The sequence below is a fragment of the Rhineura floridana genome, chromosome 11, assembly GCF_030035675.1.
Source record: "Rhineura floridana isolate rRhiFlo1 chromosome 11, rRhiFlo1.hap2, whole genome shotgun sequence".
Lineage (NCBI taxonomy): Eukaryota > Metazoa > Chordata > Lepidosauria > Squamata > Rhineuridae > Rhineura > Rhineura floridana.
The window spans coordinates 39,498,173-39,515,572 of NC_084490.1; the positions used below are offsets into that span (position 1 = coordinate 39,498,173).

At 43.9% G+C, this 17,400-nt stretch overlaps 1 protein-coding gene across 2 annotated transcripts; it reads right to left on the reverse strand.

Moving 5' to 3' along the window:
* Window positions 1-1,875: 1,875 nt before the first annotated feature.
* SNRNP70 (small nuclear ribonucleoprotein U1 subunit 70) lies at window positions 1,876-14,737 on the reverse strand. 2 transcript variants are annotated; one of them, XM_061588681.1, is made up of 11 exons: window positions 14,399-14,737; window positions 13,528-13,709; window positions 12,963-13,119; window positions 12,742-12,804; window positions 11,994-12,048; window positions 11,693-11,757; window positions 11,457-11,519; window positions 11,175-11,256; window positions 4,564-4,665; window positions 3,549-3,636; window positions 1,876-2,785 (listed from the first exon to the last, which is right to left on the reverse strand). In XM_061588681.1, exons 3-11 carry the CDS (start codon window positions 13,107-13,109, stop codon window positions 2,131-2,133), a joined length of 1,320 nt encoding a protein of 439 aa, XP_061444665.1. In that variant the 5' UTR covers window positions 13,110-13,119; window positions 13,528-13,709; window positions 14,399-14,737; the 3' UTR covers window positions 1,876-2,130. The 2 variants fall into 2 exon arrangements, with proteins under 2 accessions (XP_061444665.1, XP_061444664.1); XM_061588680.1 differs by lacking the exon at window positions 13,528-13,709 and having other exon boundaries at window positions 14,399-14,736.
* Window positions 14,738-17,400: the final 2,663 nt, after the last annotated feature.

The window sequence follows — 17,400 nt, forward strand, 5'->3', positions numbered from 1 at the left end:
GGCCATACTCATAGCCTACACTTCTCCCACATACCCTGCTACTGTTGCAGGCATCCTTACTCAATTCTCTGCTCCAGTTCCACTTTGGGCTAACAGCTGTATTTGGCCTGCCCCCTTGCCAAATTCTGCTTGCAGGAGCCTGTCCTTCTATTGAATTAAGGTGCAGTAAAAAGATGCAGTACATGAACAAAGGACAATGAGCCATACATACTGGTTGCCAGTTGTATACCGGGCCCAATTCAAGGTGTTGGTTTTAACCTTTAAAACCCTATACGGTTCTGGCCCAGTTTATCTGAAGGAACGCCTCCAGTATCACAAAATATGCCACCAAACAAGATCAGCCTCGCAGGACCTTCTCTCGGTCCCACCGACGAAGACAGCTAGGTTGGTGCGGACCAGGGAGAGGGCTTTTTCGATCGTGGCCCCCACCCTCTGGAACTTACTTCCCTTTGACCTTCGGCATGCCCCCTCCCTGTTAACTTTTCGCTGAGCCTTGAAGACCTGGCTCTTTAGGCAGGCCTATGGGATCTCTGGGGTGGGCTAGATTTTATACTGTATTAGCGTAGGATGGTCTGTTAGGTGAGATGTTATGATATTAATATTATGATGATTATGTATATGTTGAGATTGTATTTTATATTGTACATCGCCCAGAGTGTCCGTTCCGTCGGACAGATGGGCGTCTGATAAATAAAATTTTATTATTATTATTATTATATACAAATAACTACTCTCCCTAACAAATAATATTAAGAGCTGTAAGAATAGTATGCCCCTGCCCAACCATTCTACTAACAGATCTTTTATCCTCAGGGGAGGCATTCGAAAGGGCACCAAGTCTTTGCTTCTGCTCATCTAGTGTAATCTGCTAATCCCTGCAGCCTTTCAGCCTCTACCTCTATTCTTACTGTTAAATACTGGCTCCAGCTTTTCAGCTACCAATGCTAGTGGGGCTATGTGTTCAATATGATTTCACAGGAGCACAGGATGTGGTGCTGAGTAGTTTCCCAAGAATCTCTGCTTTCATGTTACTAAAACAATTTTGTAGGCCTTATGGGAGATATGACTTTGAAGATTTGCTTGAAAGTGCATGGGCACAACTGGTAAAGATTTTAAAATATAGACGGCTGGTTAAACAAGTCCAGTAGTTGCAGATGGGCATTTGCCCCCTCCCTTGCCTATCACTAAATTATTAGAATCATTCAAAATAGTTTAAAGACACAGAATTCAGCAAAATAAGACATTATGAAAATGTGTTCAATTTATACAAATTATGAAATTTACCATCTCTTAGTTCAAGATTTGGAATGCTTGAATACAAAACTATTTATTTTAATAAAAAATGTACAGCCTTGACAATAGCAGCCCAGAGCCTTTTTCCTGTTGGTGGGCTCTAAATTAAATATACCTGCTCCTTGGTAGTTAACCCTTCTTCACCCATGACAAACTATAATCCCCTCTCATAACTTCAGTGTTACCTCCTTACAAATCCCATAATTAGGCAAAATCTAGAAAAAAACAGCTTAATTTCAGTGCACCAAGATGAACCTTGCTTACTTTTTCTCAGTTGCAGAGCTGCTCCCTTTTAAAGTGAAATGATACATTCTAACCTATTTTTAGCACTTAGTATCATCCTGTTAGAACCTTCCTATAACTGAATACAAAGTTTTCATTGTCTTTCCATCTATTTCCAACTTTTGCTGCTTCTACCCTGCTTATCACCACAAACCATTACTCCATGACCAGTAAAGGTTCCAGCAACAATAATTTGTTTGACATATGACCAAGAACTTCTTTGTGAATCTTTGAACCATGAGCAACCTGTAAACCAGCAGAGCCTATCTTCAAACATGTCAGTTCCAGACACACTTCACATGGAGAAGAAAACATTAACACCACTTTATTCTTGTTTAAAGAAAAATATCCAAATACACAAGGAATCGGTGGAAGGTTACATTTTAAGAAGAAATGGGGTAGGACAGGCAGAACTGAAACAGACTTACCCTTCTAAACAAAACCAGTTAAAAACAATTATATCAACTGGCTGATGGGGCCTCATTGGTTAGGCAGCCTAGGAGGCAGATCCTCACCTGGTTGGACCACAATGGGGCAAGGAAGTGTCTCCATTCATCACTCCAGTGGAGGCTCCATCATGTATCCATTCTCAGTGGACAAGTAGCCATCAGCCGACTGCATGGATTCCTGGTCCAGGAACATGTCCTGGCTGGTTTCTTCCAAGGCCTCTCCCATGCCATTGTCCTGCCCCCTGTCTTCCCGTTTCTCCCCTCCCCGCTCACCCCGCTCACGCTTGTGCTCACGATCTCTGTCCCTATCTCTGTCCCTATCACGACGACGTTCTCTGTCCCGATCCCTGTCTCTGTCTTTGTCACGATGACTGCGTCGCCGATCCCTCTCTCTATCCCTGTCTCTGTCCCGGTCCCTGTCCCTGCCCTTCTCTTCCCCCCCTTCAGGCTTCACCTCCAGCCCATCTACACCCATCTCGCCAAGAGTGGCCTCATCAGGCTGGGCATCACCCACTTCTGGCAGCTCTTCCTTCTTGTCTCTGTCACGGTCCCGATCCCGCTTGCGATCCCTGGAACGGCTACGACGCTTGCGCTCTCGGTCTTTATCCTTGCTGCGTTCCCGACTGCGTTTCCGTTCATCTTTCTCTCGGCTCCGTGTCCGCCGTCGGCGCTCTCGGGATCGGCTGCGACGGCGTTCCCGCTCCTTGTCCCGGTCTCGGCTGCGGTCTCGGCGATCACGCTCCCGTTCACGGTCGCGATCCCTGTGAACCAGGGGAAAAATAAAATGCACTTTGTGAAGTGTAAAACATTTTTTTAACCACTACTTTGGCAATGTGCAGCCCTGGAGTAAGCCAATAAATGAACATGGTATCTATACAGGAACAAGGATATATCTGCACTACAAACTGGATTCTCTCAGAAAGCTAAGAATTGTAGTTCTATGAAGGGTTACAGATCTCTCAATTCCTGGAATATTTTGTAAAATTATAACTTTCAAGGTTTCATGAGAAAGAACTGCTTTAAATCCACTTTAGTTTACAACTTTGCTACAAACATAAATGTCTTCCATAGGCCAGTATAAAAGAAACAGAATGAAAAGGTCAGCAACCTGAAATGCCATCAGTCACAAAATCTGGTTTCATAGTTGAGAAAAGAAACAGTTACCTTACAACCAAGAGGTTTCAAAGAAAAAAAACACAAGGGCAATTTATACAAGGTGCATGAATGTATTCAATCTCCTTAGTTACTATGTATTTAGTTTTGCACAGAGACAGCAGAGTGGTCTTACTGCAATTGCGAAACTAATTTCAAATGCCTGAATATTTATTTTTGACTATAAGCCATTTATACTTTCCAGCGTAGCTGGAGCTAAGTAATACTTTGAATGGGAACAGCCATCAGTAATTCTTCTGTTGCTCCCAGTGTCGGAAATGAAGTTACTACAACAGTATAAAATCGGGGGGGGGGGGGAGAGGAAGAGTGGCAGAGACACCACCTTGCTCTACCCTAACCAGCTCAACTCACCGTTCATCATATCGGGAGGTATCATCCCGGCCGGAATGTCTGATATTGACATCAGCACCGCCTCGCCGGGTGCCACCGAGACCACCACCTGCAAAGGAGGGGGGGAAATGTTAGCTCTTTCCAGTTTTGTTCACTCTTTGGAGGGTTTGCTTGGCAGAATTTGAAGGCCAGGACAAGAAACATCCCCCTTCAGGCTTGTATGCTCAGTGCATGCTGTTCAATTTAAGCAAAGTATCTTATATATAGAACTCCTTCGAAGCCAGACAGAAGAGAGCATGCAGGATCTCAAAGTCCATCTCTCCAGGCATCTGAGTCACATACTCAGTGGGTACTATTTCTCCTGCCAAGCAGCTTGGCAGAAAAGGTATGGAGAGCTGATCTTATCTAACGGAGTAATCCAGAGGTGTAGGACGACAGTACCTTGGAATGGTTTAGACCCATCAATTAACTTCTTTCCAGGATCTGACTGAGATTCCTTCCACATACTGTTCTACAGAATTCTATAAGTATTTCTAGCCACACACAACAACCCACAACGAAAGCATCAACAAATATTTATCCAATATCATCTTGAAAACTTCTCAAAGGAGATTTCACTACTTCCCTGCAGCATTACTCTACTGGAAAACAGTTCTTACATATAAGTAGGGTTTCTTTAAAGAATAAAAGTAAAAATCAAGTCTACTTTCCTCTAGTTAAAACCTACTGACTCTTGACTTGTCCTCAGAAATCACTTGCTTCCCCGGCTCATGTTTAGGAAATGTAAACATCTTTAAATGTACATGACTACCTGCCCTTCAATTTCCTTCTTTCTAAGCTGAATGTATTTAGCTCAATCTGTTTCTCTTCTAGATCTTTTTATCTCCTCTTACTAAATGTCAGTATCTTTGGTGGCCAGAACAGAATACAGTAGTCTAGCTAGCACTGTTTTCACCCAAAAAGTCTTGGAAAAGATACTCTTGTTAATACAACTATTCCAGGCTCAACTGGGAAAAGGAGTAGGGCATCTACTTACCAAGCCTGCGTGGGCGCCATCCCTTCACCGTGCGGCCTCTCTCTACATCTACCAGCACCCGCCTGCCATCAATTTTTTTCCCATCGGCGTGCTTGTATGCCGCTGCAACAGATTAGGAAGGGTATCCAGGAGGAAGGGAAGGGCAAAGGGAATTACCATTATCCACAGTGCACATAAACAAGCCCACCCGCCCCAAAAGACATATCACACAAAGGATTCTGAGGGAGTAGGCTCCTATGGCCCCACTGCCCTGGGCAAGGGATTGCTCCACATCTGCTTGGGAAGTGTTGCCTCAAGCTCTCCAAAAGAAAGCCTGAACATAGTGCTTGCCTTGATCAAAGTAGCCGGGACAAAATCCACATCGTTGTGGAATTGGGGGAGGGGGCAACTGGCAAGCACACCTCATTGGCTGCCTGATTACAGCTGCCACAGAGTCGCAAGTCCTTAGAGTTGTGGAGCAATCCCCAGCTCCACCCCATAATGCAGTCCCTTGGAGTCCGCTGCAAAAAAAGGGAAGGTTATTGAGCAAACATGACTCACACTACATACATCACTTGCCCAGAGGGGAAAGACTAGGTACGAACAAGCAAGCCCTCCACCCAAGCCCTCCCAGCAACCTTCACAGTGGGCCAGGCTCTGCTGTTCATTAGCAACCCTAACCAGCCAGTCCCAAGATCGGCTATGCCAAAACCCTCAACCCAAAGCAAGAGCTCCTGCCATCAAAATAAAAATTGAAAAATAAACAAATAGGCGAAGGGGAGGGAAAAAGAGGGAGATAGAAATGTTTTCTACATTATAGGGGTAGTGGAAGGTCTGGCGGGGAAGAAAGAGGGTAATACGCACAAGTAAAAACACTCAGGGAACTGGCTGGCACCCTCACATAACACTCCCAGCCCACTTTAACCCACTATCCCACCCATGCCACATTAAACCCACTGCAAATCTCTAGGACATCTTTTAGGGAAGGGAAATGTTCTCAAGCCACTTGCTAAGGGAGGGGTGGGTGAGCACAGCTAACAAGTAAAAAGGAAATAAAAGCATTTACCTGGAGAAACTACTTACAAAACCATTGCAACTTTTAACTCCTCAAACTCACTGCATCGGGCTGCTAGCGCTGGGGCCCGAGGCGCAGCTCCCCCCTGCCCGGGCGCCCCCGGCTGGGGCGGTATTTTGGGTTTTGCATTTTAGCTGCTGAGCCGACTTTCCCTGCCTTACCTGTCACAGCAGCAGAAGTCGGACACTGACCCCCCCACCCCTGCCAGACCCTCCCCAGCCCCACCCCACTCCCCAAAACTACGTAAAATTCTTAAGAGCTTGAATATAGTTTATGCCTTTAGGGGTCCTTACAAGCCTCATGGCCCCCAAGACATCACCACTCCTCAAATATATGAAATCCACCTATTTGTGGTGAGTAATACGGGTGTGGCAGGAGGTCCCATGGTCAGTCAAGCAGCACTAGACACTACTAGATGATCTTCGATCCACAAATTTCTAAAGTATTCCCTTTTAAGAACATGTGCGTCACCAAATTCAGACAGCCAAACTTTACTAATGTTATCAGTTATCAAACTGTTGGGGACTTTTAAAAAGTGAGCAAGATTATTGTATGTATTTTTGGACACTTTTAGGAATGAAAATTAACTTTTTATTAAATGTGTGTGGTTGGGAAGAACAAGTGTACGGTTATTTTTAAATAAAAATTCAGGGGGTATAATTTGTTGAAGAGCACAAAATGTTTTAACTGGAAAAGTTCACAGTTAAACACATGCATGAACTATATATTACAGAAAAAGGGAAAACACTATAGTTAAGCAGACACGGGGCAAAAAAAGAGGTAGGAGAGAATCTTTCTCCACCATGTGGGAGCTAAGAGAAAAATGTAGATTTCCCCCCTCCTCACTTGTACTGATGAAGATATTCTCATATATATATATAACTAAAAAAATGGGTTGAAATTCCTCTCTCATAGGAACACATTTCCTGCTCACAGAAACAAATGATGAAAATCTTCTGTTGTACATATATTTAGTGAGAAAACGTTACTTCAGAAAAAAAGATTTGGAAGCTATTCATTTCAAGCAAAAAGTCCCACGAAAGAAAAAGACAAAATTACTGGCTAACTTATTACCACTCAAAACATTCCCACCTGTTCTGATGTATTCTACAGTTTAAATCCTGAAGCAGCAGCACACAGCAGAAAAGCTTTGGTTTAAAAAGTCCAAAAATTAGTTTCTTTGAAGGAGGATGTGTTTTCCAACAGTCTGCCATCCCCCCAACCTTCTTTTTTTTTTTTAAAGCAGAAACAAGAAGTGGAGATTTTTCAGCTACCAAAGGAAGCTTTGGAAGATGGGGCTTGGCAAGATCTTCATCATGAAGTCAAACTTTGTCCAATGACCAGTGGGCAAAAATGTCATCCTGGGCCTCGAAGCCCTGAGAATCAGTAGCCAGTCAGTCTGGATGTTGGGGCATGATGACAGACCACCACCCCTTACAATCTGAGCCTCCAAGTTAGTCTCATGGCTCATTTCCAAAAAGGGTAGTCACTGGACCAAAGTCAGCAAGGAGCAGTGTACCTGCCCCTTTCACCACCATTTTATCGAAAGTAGGAGACGAAGCTGGGCCTTTTCCAGCGAAGAGGTCAGTCCACGGTTGGGAGAGTCCCAGATTTCTTACCTGAAACCGCCCTCTGTGTTGCATCTTACCTTCCTGGGACATTTTATAATTAAGCACCATGGCCCTAGCATAAGAACCTCCTAGCTTTTCTCAGGGCTTTGAAAGGATTTGGGTAACAGCACCTAATATGACAGCGAAATTCACCTAGAACAACTCTGACGTCACATTACAGATAGGCCTGAAAAATTACTATCCAAGCCCTTTCTGGTATCCTATTAATGACAAAGCCCCAATTTTCAAAGCGATTTGAAGTCAAGTTGGACCCTCAAACTTTCTCTCTGGGAGAGGTCAAGGCACATGTGACTCCAAAGGATAAGCTGATGAATTCATTTTTCATACAGAAATCTCATCACAAAGAGAAATTCATATGGTTCTTCATGTTTCCACATCCTTGCACATAAGTAACAAGAGGTAGGGGTATGCAAGGTGGGGAGGTGTTCTGTTCCATTCATTGTGCCTCTCCCATACATTTTATGAGGGCACACTTTCATGGGAACAAATAAATATGCAAGAATATATATAGAATCCCTCTATCTTGTGGCAAGATGGCTATGTAAAAGATGAATACATGACTCTGGAAGTAACACCTACTTGTAAGAATTTAGCAAAGCTGATCTGGATTGCTGAAGTCACAGAACTGCAAGGCTGGCTAAGGAGTTTTCAGTGTTTACCAAATCCCACAACGAGCCAATAGCGACAATTGTCAGCCATTACAGTAGGCAGCTTATAGCTCCAATATGAAACTTATTAGGTGCTGTTTTTTCCTTTTTCCTAAGATCCAAGGGCAGCACTTATAACTTCTTCCCTAGGATTCAGAGTCAGCAGTTAAGCTTCAAGGGCAAAGGTGAGTTTTTCTTTCTGTTTAATTAGCTTACCAACCCAGCCAACAGTGCCCCAAAGCTAAGCAGCGGCAGAGCAGATCTACATCAACCTTTATAGTTTGCCATTTAACCTTATGCTGCTGCCTTTGACATTCAAGATCTTGTCTTGCAGACGAAGACAAGCTGAATGAAGACCTTTGAGAATGGCATCATCAAAACCGTTATTAAGCTTTAAAACTCCAAATCTTACAAGACCTCTGACAGAAAACATCCTTCTAACTATAGAGAAGCAACAGGATGGTCCATTTTAGGCTTGTCCTCAATTTTGCCTTCTCACCCTTGGCATTCCTAGCTATAGCCTGCATTAGGCAGGGTTGAAGGCTCCAAATACTATACAGTTTAAAGATCTAAGCTACAGGAGCCGGAGAGAAAAGGAGATAACAAGAAAGAACAGCAAAGAATGTGTGAAGTATCTGAATTACCCTCTCTAGCAATAATTATGAACCCAGCAACAGTGATATAGTTGCCTGCTTGCATGTTAAAAACCCACATTAGAGGATCAACGATTTGGAACCTCTGTTGAGACAGACATCCCAACCGTGTCCCACTTGCAGGTCCATTATGGCCTTGGCAAGCCATGTCAGGGGTAGCCAGAGGAATTCATTTACATAGCTTTGTGCTCCCACTCCTGCTAACTATCCAACCACCCATTAGCTTACCAACTAAAAGCAGAGCTCAAATATCCTCAGTCCTGGTTCCTATCAATTGAAGAGCACAGGCAAAAAATATGCACTCCCTCCTAAGAAGCACACACCAGCCACTCAGGGCTTATGTACATAACAGGGATATTTAACACAGGGATATTTAACAGACATAATTGTCTCCAAGTTTGGACAGGGGCAAACTTGCACTTCTCGCAGTAAAAAAAATTCAATGCAATTTCTGTACCTAGAGATAAAACACCTCCCAGTACAGAACCCAAAGAATAAGATGCGTGCTAGATGGGCCTCAGCTGTCTCGAACAGATTCCAGTGACCCTAACTGGGAAGAATCCTCCATTCTCCAAATACAAAATCTGTTAATCGCATGAATTGAAGAACAGATTGGGGGGGGGGTGGTTACTACCAATGTTTGCTATTCCTTAATACGGCCATGCAAATAACTGCTCAAAAGATAGCTGCCCACTTCTTCATAAGCTTATTAATATCACTCTACTTCTCATCCCAGCTGCTGCCAGTTATCCCACCTCACATGCACCTAGTCCAGGTGCCTGTCACAAGAACACTTGTGACAGCCAGGTGCAGAGTCTTCATAGTGCCATCTTGTTTTCAAGACAAAGTTACAGAGGCTACCTGTGAATGGCTCTATGCCATTGGCACTGGAGGAGAATCTTCAGGCAACTGTCACTGACCACATACGATCAGGCAAGTGCTAAGTTACAAGGTTACCTTAATATGGTCCAACAGACTTGTTTTTATATAAGCTGGGGTGGTTAAGAATGAAGCAATTTAGGTTTTCCCTACGTTTCCAAAGAGCTCTAACACAGTCCAGTCCTTTCCAAAGAACACTAGCATACTCTAACCCATGCTTGAGAGAATATTCTGGGGGCCTCAGATCAGGCTGTTCGTGCCTACACAATTAGTGTTAATGTTTATTTTTCCACATTCAACATTCTCATGAAGACTTCAGAAGGTGACCTCAAACACTGTGATGTGTTCTGATCAAGAGGAAATGTTTGGGTCTAGCCAATCTGAAAGCGTATGCAATACTGCCACCTCTTTCAGTTTTACTTGGGGCAAACAGAAAATTAGATTCTTCAACAACTCTCACTTGCAATCTGTTTCTACCTATGTTTGATGGTTGCCAACCTGTCCCCACGGACAGCAGACTATAAAACAGCACATGTGTGTCTTGGAGAGGGAGGGTTCACTCAGGATATTTGAGCCCTACTGGAGAGGGCCAACCTATTATTCCCTCCCTCCCCATTAAATTCATGCTGCAACATATAAGGCCAACAATCAAGCATAAGGAATCCATTTCTCCTTCTCCTTCCACACAGCAAGAGAACAGCGCAGAAGTCAGAAGAGAAACGATCCCCCCCTTCCTTCCCTCCACCCCACCCCCAAACTAAATCATGTTACCTAGCATCTGCCTTTGACCTGGCTCGTGTATAGAAGTGTGTTGGGTACTGAGGTTTCTTACCAATTATACAAACCCTTATACCAACCATACAATGAGATGTTGTAAAGGGGAAGCATAAGGATCAGCTGCAAGCCAGCAGTGGCAATAGCCATCAGAAAGGTGGCTGCAGTGACAATAAGAACACAGAATTAATACACCCCGCTCACAACACGCCTCAACAACAGCATCTTTTCAAAACACAGCTACAGGTCAAAGTTACACTTGCTTTAGAAGAACTTCTTCACAGCATTCATTCTCCCTCTTTTACAAAAAATTAACAGAAAGGAGATGGGCAACAGTTCATAGTGTGGGGGCAACCTTTATGACCCTTCTGGGTCCCATAATGCAAGCAGTAACTCCAGCCTGCCCAAAAAGAAGCTGGCATGACTAGTTGCCCACCCTCAGTCTACTGGGTTCTCCCCAACAAAAGGCAATCATGATGGGTAAAGATGGGAGCTGTTGAACTGTTGCCTGATACTTTAGCACACTCACACTACATTTGCAGCACCCCAGCTACGTTAATTTCCTTTTTCAGAACCAGACAAAGAAATGGAAGTGACGCTCCCAAAAGAGAGCGAGCCTACCTTGAGTAAAACTGAGATTCCCAAGTCCAAATCCTACATGAATTACAAAATCTATACAGAGAAGGAAGTAAATTTACCTCCCTTTTGAATTCTATTGTCGATGTGATTGGAAGCCCCCCCCCCCGGAAACCTATCAGGGCTGGATTAACGGAACTTGGGTGCTTGCCAAACCAAGTCAGGCTCCCCCACTCTGTACTTACCTGCTGGGGGGAGCCCAAGCCCTCAAATAGCTCAAGGGCTTTGGAAAGTTAAGGGACTTTTTATAAAAAGCATGCTTTTAAAATAGAATATTGATTTTAAAAAGACAAAACACACAAGACACAAAAATATCCCAGAAAAGGACTGTACTTACAGTGCATGTCACGCTCATGTTCATATTCAATGAAGGCGTAGCCACGTGGCTTGCCGGAGTGCTTATTGTACACCATGTAGATCTGGAAAAGAATTGGCAGTGACAGAAGCAGTTAAGGGTATAACCCTAATACCTCCTCAGGACTCACATGAAGTTGCTAGGAAATTCATCGCTGGGGAATGTAATTATATGCAAAAAAATCATGGGGAAAAAGTAAATATTCTCTAACAGCTATTAAGGTTTACTTTTTTTGCCAAACTGATCCAAAACATTCCTACTTACTCTTTTGATAGGGCCATAAACTTCAAATTCCCGCCTCAACTTGGATTCTGTTGTATCATAATTCTGCAAGGTAAAAGGGAAGCCAAATGAGGAGAAGACAGAGATCATAAATGGTGGAAATTGTTAAAGCAGCTATTTGTTTCAGTTTGTATTGCAACATTTCTTACAGATAAGGTAGCCAGCAACATATTTTAAACTAAGCATTGGCAGGAGGAATAGGGAAGAAAGTAACTTACAACTCTGGCCACAAATAGGGTCTTAAAGGCATCTCCTTGAGCATTGGGATCGTTGTGAGGATCCCCTGATTGGAAGAATAAGGCACCAGATTAGAAGAGAAGTGGAGAAAAGAAAAACACATCTGTTATATTTTCCTGTTTGTTCTCTCACACATGAACCTAGAGGCCCTGTCCCTAATTAATGTGCCAATCATCAACTTCAGAGAAGTCACATGAAACATTAAAGTCAATTTTAAATTAAAAAGTGGTGCGATTTTCACGAAGTCCACTCCTTGCCCCATTGTCATTCTCCCCGACTTACACATCTTCAGTTCACTCTCAACCTCTTGTTGCCGGCGCTCAATCTTCTCTCGCCTCTGCAAGGAAAGGTGAGGAGGAGAGAATCAGTAATGTTGACCTTCCCTCTGAACACTACAGGGACCCATCCACCTCAGCTTCTAAGGAAGAAAGCTACTAACATACAGTCAAGGCTAGAGCCTGAGGTATTCCACTCTGCAATCTAAGAGTCCTGGATCAGAGCTAATGCTCCTATAAACCAAATATTGTTGCTACAGCAACAATAATAATAAAAATAATAATATTTAATACCTGCCCTTCACCCAAAGGTCCCAAGGCAGGTTATAACAATTTTAAAACATGTAACTTAAAAGGTAGTAACAACCTAAACAACATAACAGAAAATAGGGTGGGTCCTAAAAATATACATCTCAGGTTTCGAAGGCCAGGGTAAAGAGGTGCATCTTTAGCATTTGCGGAAAGTTGTACAATGAAGTTGCCAGACACACACCTGGGTGGGGAGGGAGTTCCACAGCTTAGAGACTGCCACAGAGAATGCCCTTTCCCGGGCCACCCTGTATTTCTGAGGGTAGCAGAACTACCAAAAGGGCCTCCTCTGCTGATCTCAACACTTGAGAGGGTCTGTAGAGAACGAGGTGGTCTTTCAGATTTTGGGACCTAAGTCATTTAGATTTAAACACTAACATGAGCACCTTGAACTGGGCCAGGAAATGAACTGGCAACGAATGCAGTTGTTTTAAAACCATTCATACCTTCCGTTCCATTCGTTCCTCCCGCGTCTCTGCACGAGTAGGTGGAGGAGCATCACGGGGGTCCTGAAAGAGAAGCAGCTCTTTTTAAATAACTGACCCTCAGATTTAACAAAGGGAAAAATATTGAGAAAGCAGTTGCTGCAACAGCCATTCTGATTCTGCAGACACTAGCCAAAGTCCGAGCAAATTAACACAAGTCAGAACAATACTGAGGTACCTACCTCAAACTCTCGGATGTAGGGGGCAATACCACAGTAGGGCTGATTGTGGTGCTTTTCATGGGGTAGTTTCTCCAGAGGAGGTAGGTAGGGTATAGGATCACGGGGGGCAAATAGTGCCAACAAATTTGGGGGCAAGAATTGCGTCATCTTGAAAAACCTGCCATGCACAAGGGAAAGAACAGACAATTTGAGAACAGGGCAAAGACAGCTGATGCAGAAATTTCCCTAGAAGCTCTTAGCATGATATCCGAACAGCCATTACTCATCTACATCCATGCATAAAACAGGTTTAATTTCTAAGTGAGAGATTATACTGATTGAAATCAGACAAACCTTTTCCAAAAAGCCGCTTCTGTCAAAGAGCGGAAGCTCAATTTACAGTGCAATCCTATGCATGATTACTCAGAAGTAAATCCCATTAAGGTCAATCGAACATCCCCTGGCATCTCTCACTCTTCCCCCTCCCTGTGTAGGATTTTACCTATACACCAATGTAGCACAGACTAGTGCTGCAATCCTATATACACTTATCTAGGAGTAAGTCCCAGTGAACTCCAGGACTTACTTTTGAGGAGACAAGTAAAGAATTCCACTGCAAGAGATTTCACTTCGAACCAGGAAGCCGTGGTTTGAGTTTTCTCACTACTATGAACTTAGGCCCCGCTCTATGCCAGGAGCAGGTGAGTAGAACGGGAAATAGAGTGGGCTATACCATGTCAGATGGCAAGTGCAGGATTCAATGCTTTTCTGTGAAAAAAACTACTTTTAAGGAGTGAAAAAACAAATTAGCAGAGAAATTTCAAACCAAAGTGCTCTCTATAGTGCCAATATTTTTTCACTCCTCCCCACTTACAATGCAGGAGAGCATTCAAGAACATGATCCCCCCACACACACACAATCTGAAGTGGTACAGTCCATTCTACCACCTCAGCTCCCCCAGCGCCTCATTCTGCTGCACTGGTAGAGGAGGCCTCACTAGGTGGCCTTAGGGAAACCACAGCTCAATTTCTATAGGAGAATAATCATATGGTGGCCTACCTTGCTGGGTAGTTGTAAAAAATTACAACAAAATAATGAACGTGAAGCGCTTTGACCCCTCAAAGAGATATAGAAGAGGTATTTGCAATAATTATTGCTCATACTATCTCAGTAGTCTCTTGGATCGTTCACGCCCCTCCCCCTTTTTTGTAATCAAGGTTTGCCGCCCCCACCCCACCCGAAATCACTGCCCCAAACCTCTCGCTAGTGGCACCCAAAGCCCCCACCCGTTATTTCCAAGTCCCTCCCCCATAGCCCAATCACACACATCCAGGCATGCACGCGACAGAGAAAACACTACACCCCCTTCTTCCACACACATAACACCCCATCCCTCAAAGTGAGCCGTAAGTGCCCCCCCAACCGGGTGCATCGGTGAGCGCGCTCCCTCACGCACTCTCAGCCTCTCTTTCACTGTGGTGGTCGTGGGCGCTCTTCCTCCGCTTTCCGGCGCCCGCCGCCTCCTCAGGCTGGGCCTACTCCGCGCTCCTTCTGCGCATGCTCGGCATGGAACCAAATCACCATGCCTAGATCCTTTCGCGGTGGCTCTTCTTTTTTTGTTTTACGCAAAATCCCCCCGCATAAGCTTTACCGTTGGAAGAAGCTGAGGGGAGGGGCAAGGGAAATAGTTCCTTCGAGAATAGTAAAGCAAAGGGTGGCGGGGAAAGTCCGACCAGCAGAACACTATCAGTTTCGTGGCTTGTGCGTAGTTATCAGCTCTTCTTGGCTAAAGGTGGGCTGGTCGTTTTTGTGTATTGACTCAACGCTGGTGACAGGGAGCCAATCATGAGGCTTGGTACTTGATCTCTAGTTTAGCAGCTGTGGAAATAAGCTATTGGGGGCCAGTTCATGTATTACTGTACTGAGGAAGTTCAAGTGTGTTGAAGGTTTCCCGGAAGTGTATTGTCTCGTGCTGTCATACTGGAATGACTCTCTTATCAACACACACAGAGAGAGCAAAGTCCTTGCGCAGCTGCAGCAGGTGTATGCAAACACGCCTGACCCTCCTCCCCCGACTCCACTTGAATTCTAACGTGGTAGAGCCAGGGAAGAGTTCAGTGGTAGTTGTGGTTGTGTCTGGCTAGAAAGAAAACTCATGTTGTTTCCCCCGCAACAGCAGATTTTCTAATAATGTTGAATACAAAGAGTAAGGAAAATCTTTTCCAGCACATTGGGTGCAAGGATTTAGAAGCTGGTCTCTGTAAGACCAGCGTAACAACGTGGTCATCATGACCCCACCAACTGAAGAGGGGTAGCGATAGTTAAACTTTGATCAGGCTGCAATCTTGGGAGGAAGCCCTGTTAAGATCAGTGGAATCCACAGTCGTCTGAAAGATTTTTTTCCGGGGAAGCGGAGGGAATACAACATTGAAAGGGGAGAGCAAGCTAGTTTATATATATATATAAAAAAAATAGTAGAGCCTGTAAAAATGGCCTCATATCTCAGGTTCTACAAATGTTAGAAGCTTTTAAAATGAAAGCTAAGGATCTGCAGATTATGGGTGGGGGAGCAAATGCCCCCTCTTTGGGCACCTGTGGTGCCATCTGTTTTTAAGTTAAATATGCATAGTACTGGCCTTTTTACCGATTGAAGATAGTAAACCTATTAATAATGTTCTTAGTAAGTCGTCAGGCAGCATTTCTACCACTCCAGTGTTAAATAGGCTTGCTTTAGAATAACTTTGTATGTGATGAGAGTGGCATGGTTGCCACTATGTGGTTGGAGCTCTACACAGGCACTGCAGTTTGTTGGGGTGGTGGTGGCTGTCTTCATGCCAGCAGTTCTCAGGAGTGTGAGAACCTATTATGCTATCCTGTTCATGGTGCCCGGATAAGTTACCTTACTTGCTCTATTATAATGCTGCAAACAGAAAACAAAGTTCCAGATTCCATGTTCATACATACATGTCAACAGCATAACAATCACCACACAATGAGCCAACACAAGGTAGCAGATCCCAGGGCCGGATTTAAACTTGTTGTGGCCCTAAGTTATAACATGAGTGAGGCCCTTCCCTCTTCAACAAATACTAAAAATTTTAAATGCAAAATACAGGCTGTACAATTAAACAGAATTTGATAGTCATGTAATATAGCTATTAAAAATGCAAGTGACATGTATGTGCATTACTTACAGGGTTAGCGCAGTTGACGCCGACACACAGGCTGTTTTCAGCAAGAATCCCAAAGACCGCATGTGTACGACGTTCTGTAGAATTGTTTGCTGTTTACTGTTGTCGGCAAGTGAGCCGCAACAATGATATTCAATACCTACCAAAAATTATCTTCATTTTGTATGATGTTTATGGTTTTCCGGTGGCAACGTTGTAAACATTGTTCTTTCATGTGAGGCCCCTCATAATGTGAGGCCCTAAGCTGTAGCTTGCTTAGCTTGTACATAAATCCGGCCCTGGCAGATCCCCATACGTGCACACACACAGGCATATGCATGAACCTAGGTTAGGAAAAGGGCAATGGCAGCTGGTGCCCACTGGACTTGGTGGGGCGGCTAAGAGGTCATAGGGGCATGGCCAGTGAAGTCACAGAGCTATGGCCAAGTTGTTCTGCCCCTCTCCATCCTTCTCCCTTGTAAAAATACTGTGGAGTGTGGATGCTTAAGCATTGCAGTTTTACAAATAGTTAGCACCTATTAAACTAAAAAGTTTCTTAGTTTGGTTCAGAAAGGGTCCCTTCTGTCACAATTTCAAGGGTGGATTCATGCCACAATAACCGTAATTATTCAGGAATAAGCCCCACTGAATTGTATGGGGATTGCAGCCTGAACTAGCTATTCTTAAAGTGTTATGCAAGACTGTTAACAAGGGATCCCATAAATCTTCAGACCTATGGGAAAATATTATTCCCCTTGCCCAGCTTATTCACTTTTACATCTTTTTCCCCCAGAATGTGGAGTAAGGTGGAGGGATATTCAGTGGTCTAGGACCTGGGAGACCAGGATTAAAATCAGACATGAAACTTGTTTTGTGACTTTGGGTCAGTCACTGTCGCTCAGCCTAACTTGCTTCACAGGGTTGTTGTGAGGATAACATGGGGGAAAATAAGACCCATGAATGCCAACTTGAGCTCCTTGGAGGAAAGATGGAATGGAAATTAATTTAATACTGATTAATAAGAAGTGATCAAAATAATAAGTTTCTCTTCAGCCTGTCTGCCTCTGATTTTGAATTGGGGGAGGGAGGCAAGCTTGGAATCATGAAAAAAACCTGACCTACAAATCAAAGAAAAACCAACTGGGACACAACCAGGATGTTCAGGCCTACAAACACTGGACTTTCACATGTAAGTCCTTGACAAATCCAATGTGTGGCTGTCGGCTGGGACAGGTTTACCTGAGTGCAATGTGAGGACAAGGTGCAATCCATGCTCCCATATTACATA